Source organism: Pelophylax lessonae, assembly GCF_965119305.1.
Source record: "Pelophylax lessonae genome assembly, chromosome: 4".
NCBI lineage: Eukaryota > Metazoa > Chordata > Amphibia > Anura > Ranidae > Pelophylax > Pelophylax lessonae.
In genome coordinates this window covers 101,000,196-101,018,118 of record NC_138771.1, presented here as the reverse complement: position 1 = coordinate 101,018,118, position 17,923 = coordinate 101,000,196, and the positions used below count along the sequence as shown (strand labels likewise).

General features: G+C 46.5%; 1 protein-coding gene across 1 annotated transcript in view; it reads right to left on the bottom strand.

The window, feature by feature from the left end:
• POLR2M (RNA polymerase II subunit M) overlaps nucleotides 1-16,729 on the bottom strand; it is a 49,074-nt gene extending 32,345 nt beyond the window's left edge. Inside the window, exon 1 of the mRNA XM_082256695.1 lies at nucleotides 16,610-16,729. Coding sequence (XP_082112821.1) covers nucleotides 16,610-16,722 — 113 coding nt within the window. The 5' untranslated portion in view covers nucleotides 16,723-16,729. The remainder of the gene's footprint in view (nucleotides 1-16,609) is intronic.
• Between the last annotated feature and the right edge of the window lie 1,194 nt (nucleotides 16,730-17,923).

Genomic DNA, 17,923 nt, shown 5'->3' with positions numbered 1-17,923 from the left:
TTAGCCTCCAATTTACAACACTAGTTCCCTATGGGAGCCTCTTTATTTGAATGGAAGTCGCACCGTAAGTCGGATCAGGATGCTCTGACTTGCGGGGCCACTTGCGTTGTGAAGATTTTTGAGGGGGAACTACACCAAAAAATTGAAGAACCCACCGTGGGTGTCCCCCCAAGTTCACAACCAGGCCTTTTGTGTGTGGTATTGAGTTTGAGGGTATGCCCACAACAAAAAGACAGCGTGGGTTACCCCCAAAACCCCTACCAGACCCTTATACAAGCATGCAGCTTGTCAGGCCAGGAAAGAGAACGAGCAAGCGGACCAAACACCCCCTGGACCACAGCAGGACACATGCCCTCAACATGGGGGGGTTTTGTTGCTTTGGGCCAGGGGGCCTCTGCACCGCACACCCAAAAGCACCTTACTCCCATGTAGAGGAGGACAAGAGCCTCATCCCCACAACCCTGTCTGGTGGTTTTGGGGGGTCATGCGGCCAGGGGGTTCCTAGGACTTTGGAAGCAACCTTTAACAAAGGGTGGCCCCCAGATCCCAGACCCCAATCACTATGTGAATGGGTATGGGGTACATAGTACCCCTACACATTAACCACATAAATGGAAGTGTATGTGAATAACGACAGGAGACGTTTATGAAATGTTCTTAAAGATCTTCATCCGGTCTTCTCCACTCTGCTCTTTGGATCTTCTCCTCTCCAGTCTTCTGCTGTCCAATCTTCTGCTCTTATGTTGTCTGCTCTTTTGCCCTAGGCTCTTCTTCTTCCTCCTGTCCTCCTCCAATGCTGTTGCCGTGCATTCTGCCCGTCTCTGGTCTCTGCATCTTAATATATATACATTACAACCATGCCCTCACAATGACGTCATCATGCGTTCACACCCCTAATGAATATATAGTAAGCTCAGGAGACCGGCAGAATCATCAGCAACAGCATTGGAAGAGGTCAGGAGGAAGATGAAGAGCCTAGGGCAAAAGAGCATAAGAACAGGGTAGGTATTAACTCGAGAGGAATTTAAAGATTACCTGCACACCAAATGTTTCTATATTATGACCTCATGTAGGTGATTCACATTGACTCCGTTGTATTTTATTTTCCAGATCATGTATTACACACTTGCACATTGGCCAAATTGACCCGTGAGGCTCTTCAATGCTGCTCAGACCTCGAGCAAATAAAAGAGACTGCAACGGCATTGCAAGGAAAGATGCGTGATTTTGTGGACATGCTTGCCAAATTTTAAAAATAATTATTATAAAATTTTTTACAGTTTGTATTGGGATGTTCCCATTTTTATATAATATTTTAGGCCAGTTTTATGACACTCAGATGTTAAAGAGTGTACCCAAGTTTGGGAAAAGCACTTTCCAACACCCTAACCCTAACCCTAACCCTAACCCTAACCCTAACCCTAACCCTAACCCTGTGAATGTTTGATACTAAAACATTTTTACATTCAACAATGTGTGTTCAATTCTTTATTAGACTTTCGTTGGGGGGTCGAGGTCTAAAGCTGTGTAAAGAAGCACTAAATGTATGATGGCTGTCCTATTCACATATTTACATGTTAATGAAAGCATTTTGGACACTGCCATATGCAAGTTGCTGGAGGTGTCAATGAAATGTTAAAGATACCCCCAGTTTTAACGCATATCACAGTGCGATCTGACATTTCACACAGGATCGGAGCACACAAGTTTGAACGACTGTGCGATCCTATCCTGATGCGGCTGAATAAATGCATCATGTGCGACTTTTGTGCGAGTGCAGTGCGAATTGAGCCATACAAACTGTATAGCTGATTTTCGCATGAACATCTGATCGCATGTAATAAAGGAGCAGTGCGCTACGATATTACATGCCATCAGATGTGCAGTGTGAATTGAGACATACACTTTGTATGGCTACATTCGCACTGAACACGCATACAAGTCGCACATGACCCTTTATTTCTGATGTATCTGGATTGGATCGCACAGTGCTTAACACTTGTGGAATACAATCCTGTGGAAAAAGTAAGTGGCGGGTCACCCTTATGCAATGCTGGAAGGCTGCAAAGTCGCAGACTTCCCGCATCGCATAAGTGTGACTCAACACTCAAGGTACTAGCAGTCCTAGGATTCAATATGGCATTGATATTGCCAGTAGCAATCAGTGTAGGGAGATCAGTGTAATCTATAGTGTATTGCTTGTTCGTTGCTCTAGTTCACTTTCCATTACCTATATATATATAACACTTTGAGATGAACAATGATCAAGTTTCACATAACACTGACATATCCTAACATTGGTGGGCAGTGAGAAGGATGTCATAAATGAACACAACATAACAGGTGTAGGTACTTTGTTAATACCCTAATGTATTATCTGAAATATATAGTATGGGCAACTTCTGGACAATGAACACCAATATAAGGTGACATTAGATGAACCTTGGGTGTGACCTAGTTCTCAATGTGACAGGGTTTGTGTACATTTTGTGGGGTGCAGAAGGCCCTTGTATTTACACCACTGGCTAAAAAATAACACATGGCCATCATCACTTTGGATCAGCTGGTGAGAGACTACAGTCAAGAAACACACTGATGAATGTATTAACCCTTCCAAAGTCACACATATATAACACATGATTAACCCAAATAATTGTGTTTGGCATATGTGCCCAAATGATTATAATCCACAATACAGAATCATTGCAATTTTTGTTTAATGTGTTGAAAAATAATATATCTCTGACATTTATCTTGTGTGTCCAATCTTTAACAAGATTAATGTGTTTGTGACAGTGATTGCTGCCAGGACACAGCTCCTCTCCCCACGAAATAGTCCAGATATTCCTGGCGGATCTGACGGGCCCTGTGTGATGCCAATGCTGACCGTCCAACTTCCATTGACGTCATGGACTCCACTTGGTTAGAAGGTTGGGCCTCTCCACTTGTACCTGGCATAGCAGGGTCAGTATCCAGTTGCTGCAAGACATAATTTTGTGCATTCCTGCGTAGGAAGTTGTGCAAAATGCAGCAACACAAGACCACATTATCCACTTTGTACAGTGCCAGGTTTATGGACGTCAGGAATATCCGGAACCGGTTGGCCATTATCCCGAAGGCATTCTCCACAACTCTGCGAGCTCTGGACAACCGGTAGTTGTAAATCCTTTGGTCTGGGGTGAGGTTCCTCTGAGGGTAGGGCTTCATGAGATGCTCCCCAAGCGCAAAAGCCTCATCTGCGATAAACACAAAGCTCATACCCTCAACAGTTTGCTCCCTGGATGGCAGGTTCAGAGTGCCGTTCTTTAGACGACGAGCGAACTCCGTCTGATCAATAACTCCCCCATCCGAATTGCGGCCATTTTTGCCAATATCCAAAAAAATAAACTCATAGTTTGCATTAACTATGGCTAGCATGACTATACTAAAAAAACCTTTATAATTATAATAAAATGTGCCGGAATTCGGAGGGGGGACAATGCGGACGTGCTTCCCATCAATAGCACCCCCACAATTGGGAAAATTCCACTTCTCCAGAAATTGATCAGAAATCTCCAGCCATTGCTCTGCGTTTGAAGGAAACTGTGGGGAAAAAATAAAAAAAAAAAAAAAAAAAAAAATTAGTGCTTGAGCACATCACATTATTAATTACACACACAGTTGTCTGTTAAATGCTTATGCAACTTGCTAAAAAAATATACAACAGGAAGGCAAAGGTTTGGATATGGGGATGTAACATCTACATACATTTATTTTCAACCTCCTATTGTTCTTATATTGTAAAGGGCCATACACACTAGAAGATTCTCTGAAGACTTTTTCGTGCAGATTTAACTTTTCTATGTAGTGCAAGGGCCTACCAGATTGCATAGGATTTGAAAGTGTTTGTTGGACCTCATATTATTTGGTTTTGGTAAATCGGAAGGATAAATTGTTCTGACAATCTTCTAGTGTGTATGGCCCATTATACTCACCAGCTAGAGCTGAGATTTACAAACTACGGCCCTCCAGCTGTTGCAGAACTACACATCCCATGAGGCCTTGTAATTCTCTCACATTCACAGACATGACTAGGCATGATGGAAATTGAAGTTCGTGAACAACTGGTGGGCCATAGTTTGAAGACCTCTGAACTTGAGCTTTGGTATATGCTGACTTTGAGATTTAGCATGTGGGTGGGGGGATGGGTAAGTAAAACTGGGCATTTATACATCAATTAGGGCTTGTGGTCAGTGAAGGTTTTAACATCATTACATAAACATACAGAATCATAGGTGGGAATGGATGGACTGATGTATTTTAGATAAATCATTAACTAGGTACTAAAACATTGGCCAAGGAATAATTGTTTGAGGGAAAGCAATAAAATGACCCAAATTCAAAATACTGTTAACAGGCAATGCGTTTAGGGACACATAGGAGAGAATGGTGGGGTGGTTAGTGGGTAATTTTACAAATGGTTAAAGATAATCTACATCTTTACTACTATGTGCATGCGGACAGAGGGTAGTTTACAAATAATGGCCTGTGTCAATTGCTGTACATCCAAAAACATCATAATTCAGGTGAAACTAGTAATACATGTAATGTAAAAAATAAAACATACCTTGATATAGTCCTTCTGCAAGACCTTGATGATGGCAGAGCAGGTCTCAGGGATGATGACTCCAAGTGCTTGGGGGGAGATGCCTGTGGTGAACTTCAGATCCTGCAGGCTTCTCCCTGTTGCAAGATACCTCAACGTCGCAATTAACCTTTGCTCAGGAGTAATTGCAAGCCGCATACAAGTATCCTGCTTCAGAATATAGGGGGACACCAGGGCAAGAAGACGGTAAAAGATGGGATCCGTCATCCTCAAATAATTCCTGAAGTCATCAGGATTATTTTCCTGGAGCTCCCTCAGCAAGGACATATGAGAAAATTGATCACGGTTAAGCAACCAATTTTTCGTCCAGGAGGTCCGCTTCTTCTTCCTATTGCTCGTACGTCGTCTCAGAGCCAAAACTCCAACACTAACGACAGCAACGGACGAATTCACGGTCGCCATAATAAATTCTCGAACGATGTCTCGGAAAATAGCGAAATGTCGTCAACCAAACAAATGCTACCGAAATCAGCGCGAGATGCCCAGAAGGGTCACGGCCAAACACTCACTTCCTCTTTTGTAGCGGCGAACGTGCGTGGAACGTACTGACGTCATTTTCTGTCGGAAGACAAATGTCCTGGGCAAGTTTGGAGCACTTTTCAACAGACAAACAACAAACACACCAGCCGCGAACATTTGTAGGACGTTCCGTCGGCCGACGATCGGTACGTGTGTACGGGGCTTAAGAGAGGGTGGCTACATTCCTACATATAGTTGGACTATGGAGAACCAACATAGCCACCCTCTAATAGGAAGTCATGTCACAGCAGCAAGGAAAAAAAATAAATAAATTGGAGACTTGGAAGAGGCTGAACAATAAACAGTACTTCTAGGTTAAGCATACAAAATTAGATAGAACTTAAACTGATTTTAAATAGACTTCCTTTAACCACTTCAATCCCGGGCATTTTCACCCCATTCCTGCTCAGGCCAATTTTCAGCTTTCAGCACTATCACAATTTGAATGACAATTGCGCGGTCATGCAATGCTGTTCCCAATTGAAATTCGTATCATTTTTTTCACACAAATAGAGCTTTCTTATGGTGGCATTTAATCACCGCTGGGTTTTTTATTTTTTTACAAAGAAATAAAAAATTTTGAAAAAAAAAGTTTTTCTTAGTTTCTGTCAGTAAAGTTTGTAAATAAGAAATTTTTCTCCTTCACTGATGTGCGCTAAAAGGCTGCACTGATGGGCACTGATGAGATGGCACTAATATGCTGAACTGATAGGTGGCACTGATGGGCATCACTGATGGGCACTGATGAGATGGCACTAATATGCTGAACTGATAGGTGGCACTGACGGGCAGCACTGATGGGCACTGACTGGCATCACTGATGGGCACTGATTGAGGTCACTGGTGGGCACTGATTATGCTTTACTGTAATCAGGGCACTGATGATCAGTGCCCTGATTACTTGTTCTGGACTCCCCTTTGAGGAGCAGCCGCTGATCGGCTCTCCTCGCCACACACTCTGACAGTGTGAGGCGAGGAGCGCCAAAAAACGGCACTTCCGCATTTACATGTAACCGGCTGTGATTGGACACAGCGTTCAGATGAGTAAAGAGCCACGTCAATTGCTCTTTACCAAGGTGCACAAAAGTGGCCTTTCTGAGATGCCGTCATATGACGTCCTCCAAGAATGAAAGCCGTACCGCTCTGCCGTCATTTGAAAGTGGGCAGGCAGTAAGTAGTTAAACCAAAGTTTATTGTCACTTTAACCACTTGCTAAATGCCCTATAGCAGTTTTACTGCTACAAGGGGGCAGCTGTGTGCCTGATATATACAAAATCCGACTCTTTCGAGGTAGCAGGCGCAAGAATGCACTCTGCTGCCAGCTCGTTCCCACGGGTACCGCTGACTCAATGTACGCCGGCTCCCACCGATCATCCTGCGAAGGCACAGAACGGAGCTCTCCCTATGTAAAAAAGGCAAACTGCTGTTTTGACAGGGAGGGGGGGGAGGCATGGATCCATGTCTTCCCCTAGTAAGAGCACCTCCCACACTCTAGTAAAACACAGGCTAGGCACACAGTTAGGGCTGGGCGATAAATCGATTTAATCGATTTATCGATTTTTTGGTTTGAAACGTTTTTTTTTTTTTAAACTCGAGTTTTTTTGTACAATACTAGCCACCGAACTCCCCACCGCCGCGCCTGGATGTGACGTCAGCTGCGGGGCGGGCGGTGCGTCTGTACAGGCCGGGGCTGCAGCGCGCTGTGATAGGTAAAGTCTCCCCGGCCTGGATGTGACGTCAGCTGCCGGGAGAGGAAGCGGGCGGTGCGTCTGTACAGGCGCACCGCCCGATTCCTCTCTCGGCAGCTGATGTCACATCCAGGCCAGGGAGACTGTACCCAGCACAGCGCTTCCACACTCCAAGAGCCCAGAGAGCCCAATCCTTCCACACTCCACCCAAACCTAATAAAAAATGGCTTTATTAACACTTTAAAATTAATTATTTATTGAAATTTATAGAATAATATTAAAAGTTGCAGGAGATTATTAGAACAGAAGATGCAATGACTGGAAGCAATGCTTTCCAACACACAGCGATCCAGTATATCCTCCCCCCACCCCAAAAAAAAATAAAGTCACTGTTTTGTAGAAAAAACTAAAATTTTTGAAAAAAAAATTGTTTCAAAGTCAAACTAAAAAAGGTGGCCGGTTACTGTGGACTCGTTCTCTGGACTGTCACTGTACCTATCACAGCGCAGCCCCTGTACAGACGCACCACCCGCAGCTGACATCACAACATCCAGGCGCGGCGGTGGTCCGTCAGAGTCAGACACACATATACAGCGCTTCTCCTTCCTCAGTCCTCCCTCAACACAGTGAGCTCTCCTCCCTCCCCGCTCAGCGCGACGCCCCCGCGTCTTCTTTTACTGTCTAATGTCTAGTAGTCTATTAAAAGAACAACACAGTCAAAAAATTCTACGCATTTTAACTCTTGAGGAGTTAAAATAGCAATAAAGTTGCACTTTTGACACTATATCTGATGTCTGCAGTCATTTTTTAAGTGCATTGGAAAAAAAATCGAAAATCGAATCGAAACTCGAATTTTTCTTTAAAAATCGAAGATTTTTTTTTTAGGCAAAATCGCCCAGCCCTACACACAGTTAACCCTTTGATTGCCCCTGTTAACCCCTTCCCTGCCAGTGTCATTAGTACGACAGTGCATTTTTTTTTTTTAGCACTGATCACTGAATTAGTGTCGCTGATCACCACTATTAGTAAAAAAATAAAGATATCCCATAGTTTGTAGACGCTATAACTTTTGCAGAAACCAATCAATATACGTTTATTGGGAATTTTTTTTTTACCAAAAACATGTAGCAGGATACATATTGGCCTAAATTTATAAGAAAAAATTATTTTTCAATTTTCTTTTTTTTAATTATTAGATAGGTTTTAAGGCAGAAAAGTGAAAAAAATATGTATATATTTATTTTTATTTTTTTTAAAATTGTCAGTCTTTTTTTGTTCATAGCGCATAAAAATAAAATGATGCAAAAGGTGATCAAATATCGCCAAAAGAAAGCTCTATTTGTGGGGGAAAAAAAAGACATCAACTTTATTTGTGTACAGCCTCGCACGACTGCGCAATTGTCTGTTAAAATAACGCAGTGCCGGATAGCAAAAAATGGTCTGTTCATGAAGGGGATAAATCTTCCAAAGCTGAAGCTGTTAAAAGAGAAGTGTGGGAGTTTAAAAAAAATAAACATTTATACTCACCTAGGTGGATGCTGCATCGGTCCCCTGCTGCTGACTAAGACAGAGAACTGAGTGATCAAAGACAGCTGATCTTTTGGTTCTTAGTCGTCAGGGAGCAAACAGCGTCTCGCTGAGAGGCTGAGGCACCTGCTGCTCAGGCATCTGGGTGGATCCCGACATTTAAGTCCAGAGTCTGAACCAACAGCCGACTTTAAAGCAGTAGTAAACTGCAAAAAAATAAAATTAAAAATCTTTTTCCTGCAAATTAATGTCCTAATGTGCTAGTATGCAACACATACTAGCACATTATGAAAGACTTACCTGAAAACGAAGCCCTCCAGCAGCATGCTGTCACCTCTGACAGGGCTTCCATCATCTCCCGCAGTCACCCAGACTGCGGCCGCCCTGGAGGCGTGTGAACCGGCTCCATTGAGAGCCGGTCACAGTCTCCTGTCAGGCAAATTGGACGCAGAGAAAAACGCATCCAATTCGCATAAGTGTGAACCCAGCCTAAAACCTAAGATTGGGCCCAGCTGAGAAACATATGAAGAGATGGTAAGATCCATCAAAGTTGCTGCCAAAAGAATCAGGCACATGGAATTTGGCTGCCCCACCAAATACCGTTTTCATTTATCCATGTATTAGTATAGTATAATATATATTAGTATAAATAAATATATTTAATAGCATGATATTGCAATCATATTTGTTGTCTTCCCAACTTAAACATATGTTAGGGGGTCTTCCCTATTCAAATGATGGGACAGTTGGCGTTATCGCCATAACTTTGAAGCACACCATTAATTTACAAAGCTTTTGCCATCACTACTTATCACAAAAAAAACAAAAAGGTTTATCAAAGAAAAAAAAAAAAAAAAAGGTACAAATCAGAACTGCAACAGTCCAGAGCAAGGCCAAATTTTCTACTTTTTTCCCCTCTAGGCCACTTATTTTGTGCCATCCCTTTCAAAATCTGCTTTGGGAAATGCCTCTCCCAACACACACAAAAGACAAATGCACAATGTTCTACATAAATATTTGGGCAGGATCTAACATACAGTGGATTTAAGGCTACGTTCACATGTGGGCGCAGCGGATCAAGGGCAGAATCACCGCGGTTTTGGGTCTCCCTAATGTCCTTCATCCAAAGAATTGCCTGTTGGGCGTGTTCGGAGACCTGTTGGTTTCGGGCCGCGTCAAACGCTTGCTTCGCATCCTGTATTTTTAAGGCGATTCTTCTGTGCTGGAAGGGCCCTACGGGACCCACGATGACTGTCTGGCTTCAATTGATTAATGGCTGCCTTCCCCTTTATAAACTTACCTTTGAGTTACGAGGGCATCCACACCTGTTTGATAAAATTTGGCATGGCTGGATATCCAGTCCTCTCACTCTACCTCCACGAGCTCTGTAGAGACGAGTTCCCTTTCTGCTACCCCGTAAGGAATTATAACTGTCGTTCCAAGTGTTGAGTGCAACATGTCTTTTCTTGAGTATTGACTTGTACTTCTTGTCTTGTTAACCTACAGCTTATCCTATCTTGTTGGTCCGAGGGGGGGGGAGGGTGTGGCCGGGGAGCATCAGCAATCTAGGTAATACTTGTTAGCATTGCCATGCTTGTTTCCCTTCTTGTCAAGAAGGTTTTGTTTTTCTTGTTGGTTCGTTGTATTTGTATGTTTGTTTGAAATCTCAATAAAAATATCTTTAAAAAAAAAAAAAAGGTTTAGTGGTATCCTCCTTATTCCAAGGACTAGTTTCAAACCACTAAATCAGGTGCAAGTGATCCCGCTCCCAATGAATGTCAAACTCACCAGCTAATGTTGCCTTCCATTCGCACGGTCGCTTGTTAATTTGGGTGACCATTCCAAGACCTAGTTTAGGGCCCTTGCTCAAATATCATGCAAAAACAAAAAGAAAAACTTCCAAAAGGCATAGTAACCAAACCATCGAAAATTTATTAAAATACTTCTAAAAGAGCTGCTCACATTTAACACAAATAGAATAGGTTTTTTTGGCAATATGAATCAGTAAAAAATAAATACATCAAAAGTCCATTAAAAAAAAAACAATCTCTCAAAAGAATGCATAAGCGTGATAACACACAAAGAGTCTTTTAAAGAAAGAAATGTCTTCTAATTAGACCACTGTGACACAAATGTGAATAGGATGGCCCCTTACCATCCTACCTTACCTTATTAGATATGTTTTATAGCAGAAAGTAAAAAACAAAAGTTTTTTTTTTTTTTTTTTTTCGTATTTTTTGTTTATAGCGCAAAAAATAAAAACCGCAGTGGTGATTAATACCACCAAAAGAAAGCTCCATTTGTGGGAAAAAAATGACAACTTTTTTTTGGGTACAGTGTTGCATGACCGCGCAATTGTCAGTTAAATAACGCAGTGCCATATTGCAAAAAAGTGGCAGGTGGTAAAATTCCTGCCAAGGCTGCACTGCAAAGCATCACGGCATAAGTACGCCCCCAGCCTCAACAGCAAGAGGGTGGTTGAGGGGTGTTAAAAACACTCTGTCCCTCAATTGCACATGTAAACAAAGCCTAAATGAACCCTAAGGCCCCTTTCACACTTGGAGTCCGCTGGCCGACTCTGTTTTTCTCAGCGGGGGATTGATTCGCCGATCCCCCGCTGAGCAGGCGGATGGCTGCTCTGTCTCCACTCTGTGTGCGGAGACACAGCTGTCAGGTCCCCGCTCTTCTCTATGGGGGAATCAGATGAGAACAGACCGCCTGTCCATTCTCATCTGATCCGCTGGACGGATGGAAAATAGGGTATCCATCCGTCCAGATTTGACGGACCAGATTGGATGTCTGCGGCCATGTCTCCCTGAAATCCAATGCCCCATAGAGATGCATGGGGCATCTGTTCAGATCAGCCTGGAAAACTGACAGGTGGATCTGAACGGTCCGCTAGTGTGAAAGGGGCCTAAGGCTTTGTGTACACCCACTTTTCAGAGTGCAATAGACAGGCAGAGAGGAGGTGTTGTTTTGCCTCCTCACCATCAGTTTTACCCCCCGAAATACCAGACAACCATAGGGCAACAGCGTACATGGTTGTAGTGCAGCCCCATTCAAGTGAATTAGTGGGCGGTGCAGCCCACTGGGCACAACAGGGGGTATTTACCGACGTTGGGACAAGATCATTGAGAGCCCAGGGCGAATATGCCAAACTGCGCCCCCTTTGGATGTATAAGCATTATGTGTCAGCAAAAAATCCCCCCCCCCCCCTCAAAACAAATCAAGTAGTAATCGGCATGCTTACCCCTCAAGCATAAACCCCCCTTCTCTCAGTAAAAAATCCACCCCCACCAGCACAAATCTTCTCATTCCACATATGTTGCAAGCATAATCCACCCCCCCACAAAAAAAAAAAATCCCTGATTCCTAGCACAAATCATTTACCCCTCAAATTTTACCCCCAGCACAAATTACCTCCCCCCAATTCCCCATCCTAGCACAAACCCACACCCCCAATTTCTTCTTGTAGCACAAATGCCTCCTAAACATCCCTACTAGCACAACCCCCCCCCCACCCCCCATCTCACATAATACCACAGTGCCCAGGGCAGCCTCCGCTCCTGCCCACCCCTTGTCCCGGCCCTGTCACAGAGCATTGAATGGCAGTATGTGTACAGTGATCCTCGCATGATTGGCCACGCGTCTCCTCGCATGATTGGCCACGCGTCTCCTCGCATGTTTGGTCGCGCGCGTCTCCTCGCATGTTTGGTCGCGCGCGTCTCCTCGCATGTTTGGTCGCGCGCGTCTCCTCGCATGTTTGGTCGCGCGCCTCTCCTTGCATGTTTTGCCGCGCGCCTCTCCTCGCATGTTTGGCCGCGCGCCTCTCCTCGCCATGTGTCTCCTCGCATGTTTGGTCACGTGTCTCTCCTCGCATGTTTGGCCGCGCGCCTCTCCTCGCATGTTTGGCCGCGCGCCTCTCCTCGCCATGCGTCTCCTCGCATGTTTGGCCGCGCGCCTCTCCTCGCATGTTTGGCCGCGCGCCTCTCCTCGCCATGCGTCTCCTCGCATGTTTGGTCACGCGTCTCCTCGCATGTTTGGTCACGCGTCTCCTCGCATGTTTGGTCACGCGTCTCCTCGCATGTTTGGCCGCACGCCTCTCCTCGCATGTTTGGCCGCGCGCCTCTCCTCGCATGTTTGGCCGCGCGCCTCTCCTCGCATTTATGGGCGCGCGCCTCTCCTCGCATTTATGGGCGCGCGCCTCTCCTCGCCATGCGTCTCCTCGCATGTTTGGTCACGCGTCTCCTCGCATGTTTGGCCACGCGTCTCCTCGCCATGCGTCTCCTCGCATGTTTGGCCACGCGTCTCCTCGCATGTTTGGTCACGCGTCTCCTCGCATGTTTGGTCACGCGTCTCCTCGCATGTTTGGTCACGCGTCTCCTCGCATGTTTGGCCACGCGCCTCTCCTCGCATGTTTGGCCACGCGCCTCTCCTCGCATGTTTGGCCGCGCGCCTCTCCTCGCATGTTTGGCCGCGCGCCTCTCCTCGCATGTTTGGCCGCGCGCCTCTCCTCGCATGTATGGTCGCGCGCCTCTCCTCGCATGTATGGTCGCGCGCCTCTCCTCGCCATGCGTCTCCTCGCATGTTTGGCCACGCGTCTCCTCGCCATGCGTCTCCTCGCATGTTTGGTCACGCGTCTCCTCGCATGTTTGGCCACGCGTCTCCTCGCATGTTTGGTCACGCGTCTCCTCGCATGTTTGGCCACGCGTCTCCTCGCATGTTTGGCCACGCGTCTCCTCGCATGTTTGGCCACGCGTCTCCTCGCATGTTTGGTCACGCGTCTCCTCGCATGTTTGGTCACGCGTCTCCTCGCATGTTTGGTCACGCGTCTCCTCGCATGTTTGGCCACGCGTCTCCTCGCATGTTTGGCCACGCGTCTCCTCGCATGTTTGGTCACGCGTCTCCTCGCATGTTTGGTCACGCGTCTCCTCGCATGTTTGGTCACGCGTCTCCTCGCATGTTTGGTCACGCGTCTCCTCGCATGTTTGGTCACGCGTCTCCTCGCCATGTGTCTCCTCGCATGTTTGGCCACGCGTCTCCTCGCATGTTTGGTCACGCGTCTCCTCGCCATGTGTCTCCTCGCATGTTTGGCCACGCGTCTCCTCGCATGTTTGGTCACGCGTCTCCTCGCATGTTTGGTCCTCACTGAATTTGGGGTGTTATTAGGAAGTAATGCGACACGTGTTATTGCGCACGTTCCCAGAACACAAAGGTGTGAATGCAGCTTTAGGGAAGCAGGGTGGGTAGGTATGGTAGGTGGGTGGGACTCACTCCTATCACCCCCTTTACATAGATACATGACTCTGGCTACCCCCACCCCTTAGTATGGAAGCTCCTACACAGGGCCGGCGCTACCTGTAAGGCGGCTTAGGCAGCCGCCTAGGGCGCAACTTAGAAGGGGGCGCCAGCATCCTGCTACCCAAATCAGTAGTGGATCAGCCGATGTGGCACTCCTCATGCTGTCTGTGCCGCGGCTGCCGCCTGAGCGCTACAGCAAGCCTCAGGCAGCACACCACTAGAGCGCACATTAGTCGGGCGCCGTAGGTGCCCTCCATGGAAATCACAGCAGGTTTGAGATTCTCCTTGGGATCCAGCTCGGCGCTCCAATCACACCCAGGGGGCGGGACTTGTGCTTCTCCAGACGCCCCCCCCCCCCACTCCTCCGTGTTCTGCAAGAAGCAGATTGCTGGACACCGGGCTCCCCTCCCCCATCACATGCCTAGGACAGCATGTCGGTGCCTCGGTGGCCACCGGGCTGAAGAAACAATTCCACAGAGGCAGCCAGGTGAGACGATGTGTGTCCCCTCCTCTCCCACCCCTCACACAGAGGACACAGTACACTCCCCTATCCGGACACTGGCCTCGCTGTCTTCTCTTCATACATGTGGGGGAGGGGGCTGCAATGTATATAATATGGAGGGGGCTGCATTGTATATAATATGGAGGGGGCTGCATTGCATGATATGGAGGGGGCTGCATTGCATGATATGGAGGGGGCTGCATTGTATATAATATGGAGGGGGCTGCAATGTATATAATATGGAGGGGGCTGCATTGTATATAATATGGAGGGGGCTGCATTGCATGATATGGAGGGGGCTGCATTGTATATAATATGGAGGGGGCTGCATTGTATATAATATGGAGGGGGCTGCATTGCATGATATGGAGGGGGCTGCATTGTATATAATATGGAGGGGGCTGCATTGTATATAATATAGAGGGGGCTGCATTGTATATAATATGGAGGGGGCTGTATTATATATCATATGGAGGGGGCTGTATTGTATGATATACAATGCAGCCCCCTCCATATTATATACAATGCAGCCCCCTCCATATTATATACAATGCAGCCCCCTCCATATTATATACAATGCAGCCCCCTCCATATTATATACAATGCAGCCCCTCCATATTATATACAATGCAGCCCCCTCCATATTATATACAATGCAGCCCCCTCCATATTATATACAATGCAGCCCCCTCCATATGATATATAATGCAGCCCCCTCCATATTATATACAATGCAGCCCCCTCCATATTATATACAATGCAGCCCCCTCCATATTATATACAATGCAGCCCCCTCCATATTATATACAATGCAGCCCCCTCCATATTATATACAATGCAGCCCCTCCATATTATATACAATGCAGCCCCCTCCATATTATATACAATGCAGCCCCCTCCATATGATATATAATGCAGCCCCCTCCATATTATATACAATGCAGCCCCCTCCATATTATATACAATGCAGCCCCCTCCATATTATATATAATGCAGCCCCCTCCATATGATATATAATGCAGCCCCCTCCATATTATATATAATGCAGCCCCCTCCATATCATGCAATGCAGCCCCCTCCATATCATGCAATGCAGCCCCCTCCATATGATATACAATGCAGCCCCCCCCCCCCCATATCATACAATGAAGCCCCCTCCATATATTTAATGCAGCCCCCTCCATATCATACAATGCAGCCCCCTCCATATGATATATAAAGCAGCCCCCTCCATATCATATGGAGGGGGCTGCATTGTATGATATGGAGGGGGCTTCATTGTATGATATGGGGGGGGGGGGCTGCATTGTATGATATGGAGGGGGCTGCATTATATATCATATGGAGGGGGCTGCATTATATATTATATGGAGGGGGCTGCATTGCATGATATGGAGGGGGCTGCATTGTATGATATGGAGGGGGCTGCATTATATATCATATGGAGGGGGCTGCATTATATTATATGGGGGGCTGCATTATATATCATATGGAGGGGGCTGCATTATATTATATGGGGGGGCTGCATTATATATTATATGGAGGGGGCTGCATTGTATGATATGGGGGGGGCTGCATTGTATGATATGGAGGGGGCTGCTTTATATATCATATGGAGGGGACTGCATTATATATCATATGGAGGGGGGCTGCATTGTATGATATGGAGGGGGCTGCATTATATATAATATGGAGGGGGCTGCATTATATATCATATGGAGGGGGCTACATTATATGATATGGAGGGGGCTGCATTATATATAATATGGAGGGGGCTGCATTATATATCATATGGAGGGGGCTGCATTATATGATATGGAGGGGGCTGCATTATATGGGGGGGTGTTGTGATATGGAGGGGCTGTATTGTGTGATATGGGGGGGGGGCTGTGTATGGCAGGCAGTGTCCTCATCTACCCAAATGCTGACCTCTGACCTCGTCTGACTGATGGTGATCTGTGATTGGCTGTCTCCATGACCTTATTCACATGGATGGCGGTGAAGCTGCATTATTACTGACCGCCAACCAGGAGGAGAAGCTGAGGTTGGCGGGGACTGTACACAGGTCACAGCAGAAATTACCCCCCATCAGTGTTCCTTTAAACTGCTTCCCACCTCCACTACATCAACCACTGTGCTCACACTTTGCGTAATGCAGAGATCTTCTGGCTCTTGGCTGATGTAGTGAAGGTAGGGCATATGGGGGGGGGGGGGGGCGGCAATTTTTATTTTGCCTAGGGCGGCAAAAATCCTTGCACCGGCCCTGCTCCTACACTGACTCCACTCTCACATAGAAAGAAGCGGAGGGTGCGGTGAGCATGCGCAGTGGACGTCCAGTCAGGACAGAGATCCATAGAGGCGGCAGAACACAGAGGGGGGATGTTATGGAGGTCTCTGTATGTACTTCCCGCGCTTCTCACATCTTACCGGTTACACAGAATCTTCTCCTGCCTCTCCAGGATCTCCGTCAGTTCCTCCACACTCTTCCCGACAACATCCCCCACCGCCCCGGCCTTCCCGCCACCCCCGGGAGAAGTCATCGTGTTCCTCCCCGGCCAGTCAATGTACCGCTCGTATCCCTACAACCTACGGCCCGGGCGCCGCCATAACAACGCGTCACATTCAAACCAGGAAAACTTTATTTACAGCGACACACACAGCACCATACACCGCACCCACAAGAGTTTATCCACTGTACACAGAACGAGTCACAGTGTTCTATCGAATAATACATCCGAAGGGCCGTTCATGTGAATGACAGAACACCTGACACTAACACTTATAGGGCAAACGGGTGTAATAAATGCCCGTGTTATCAGTACGCATGCGCGCAAAGAATCCTGTCAGCCTCCAGTGTGACTGGTGTGTCCGGTCTGTGTATATGTGAGCGCTCCGTACATTCACCTGCTGGATTCCCTTCTCAGATAGAACAGTGCTGGAGTCTGTTTATTACTTATACATCTGTGTAATGGCGGCTGTATAAATGTTCCATTTTAGCTCCGTTTTCACCTCAGCGTATTGTTTACAGGCGTTTTTTATTTTATTTTTTTGGGGTGTTTTTCAGGCGTTTTTTGCAGGTGTTTGGAGGCAGGCACTGACATCTAATAAAACCGCTTGTAATCTGCCAAGAAAGAAGCTCATTGACTTTTCTGAGCTCAGGTGTTTTGCTTCAGGAGACAAAACGCTAATATGTGAACATGAGTGAGCTGAAATACCCTCAGGTGTGAACAGGGCGGGACTCACCCCTTGTCTCCGCCCCTAACTATCTATAAGCACCGCCCCCTTAGTTCCACCCCATACCTGCCTATGCGTTACCACCCCTTATACAGAGAAACAAGTATATTGTGGTGCTAAATAAATTGTATGGAATTTGGGAATGATAACATGAAAAGCAGGAAAATAGATCCCCCGCAGTCAGCAACAATAGATCCCCACACAACAATAAACCCCCAGCAACAATAGATCCCCACACAACAATAAACCCCCAGCAACAATAGACCAACACACAACAATAGATCCCCAGCAACGACAGCCCCCCGCACCCAACAGTATACTTTCCCAGCAACCATAAATCCCCCTGCAACAATAGATCCCCCAGACAACAACAGTTCCCCAGCAACAATAGTTTCCCCACACAATAGACCTCCAGCAACAATAGACCCCCTGCAACTATAGATCCCACAGACAACAACAGAGCCCCAGCAACAATAGATTATCCACATGATAAACCCCCACACAACA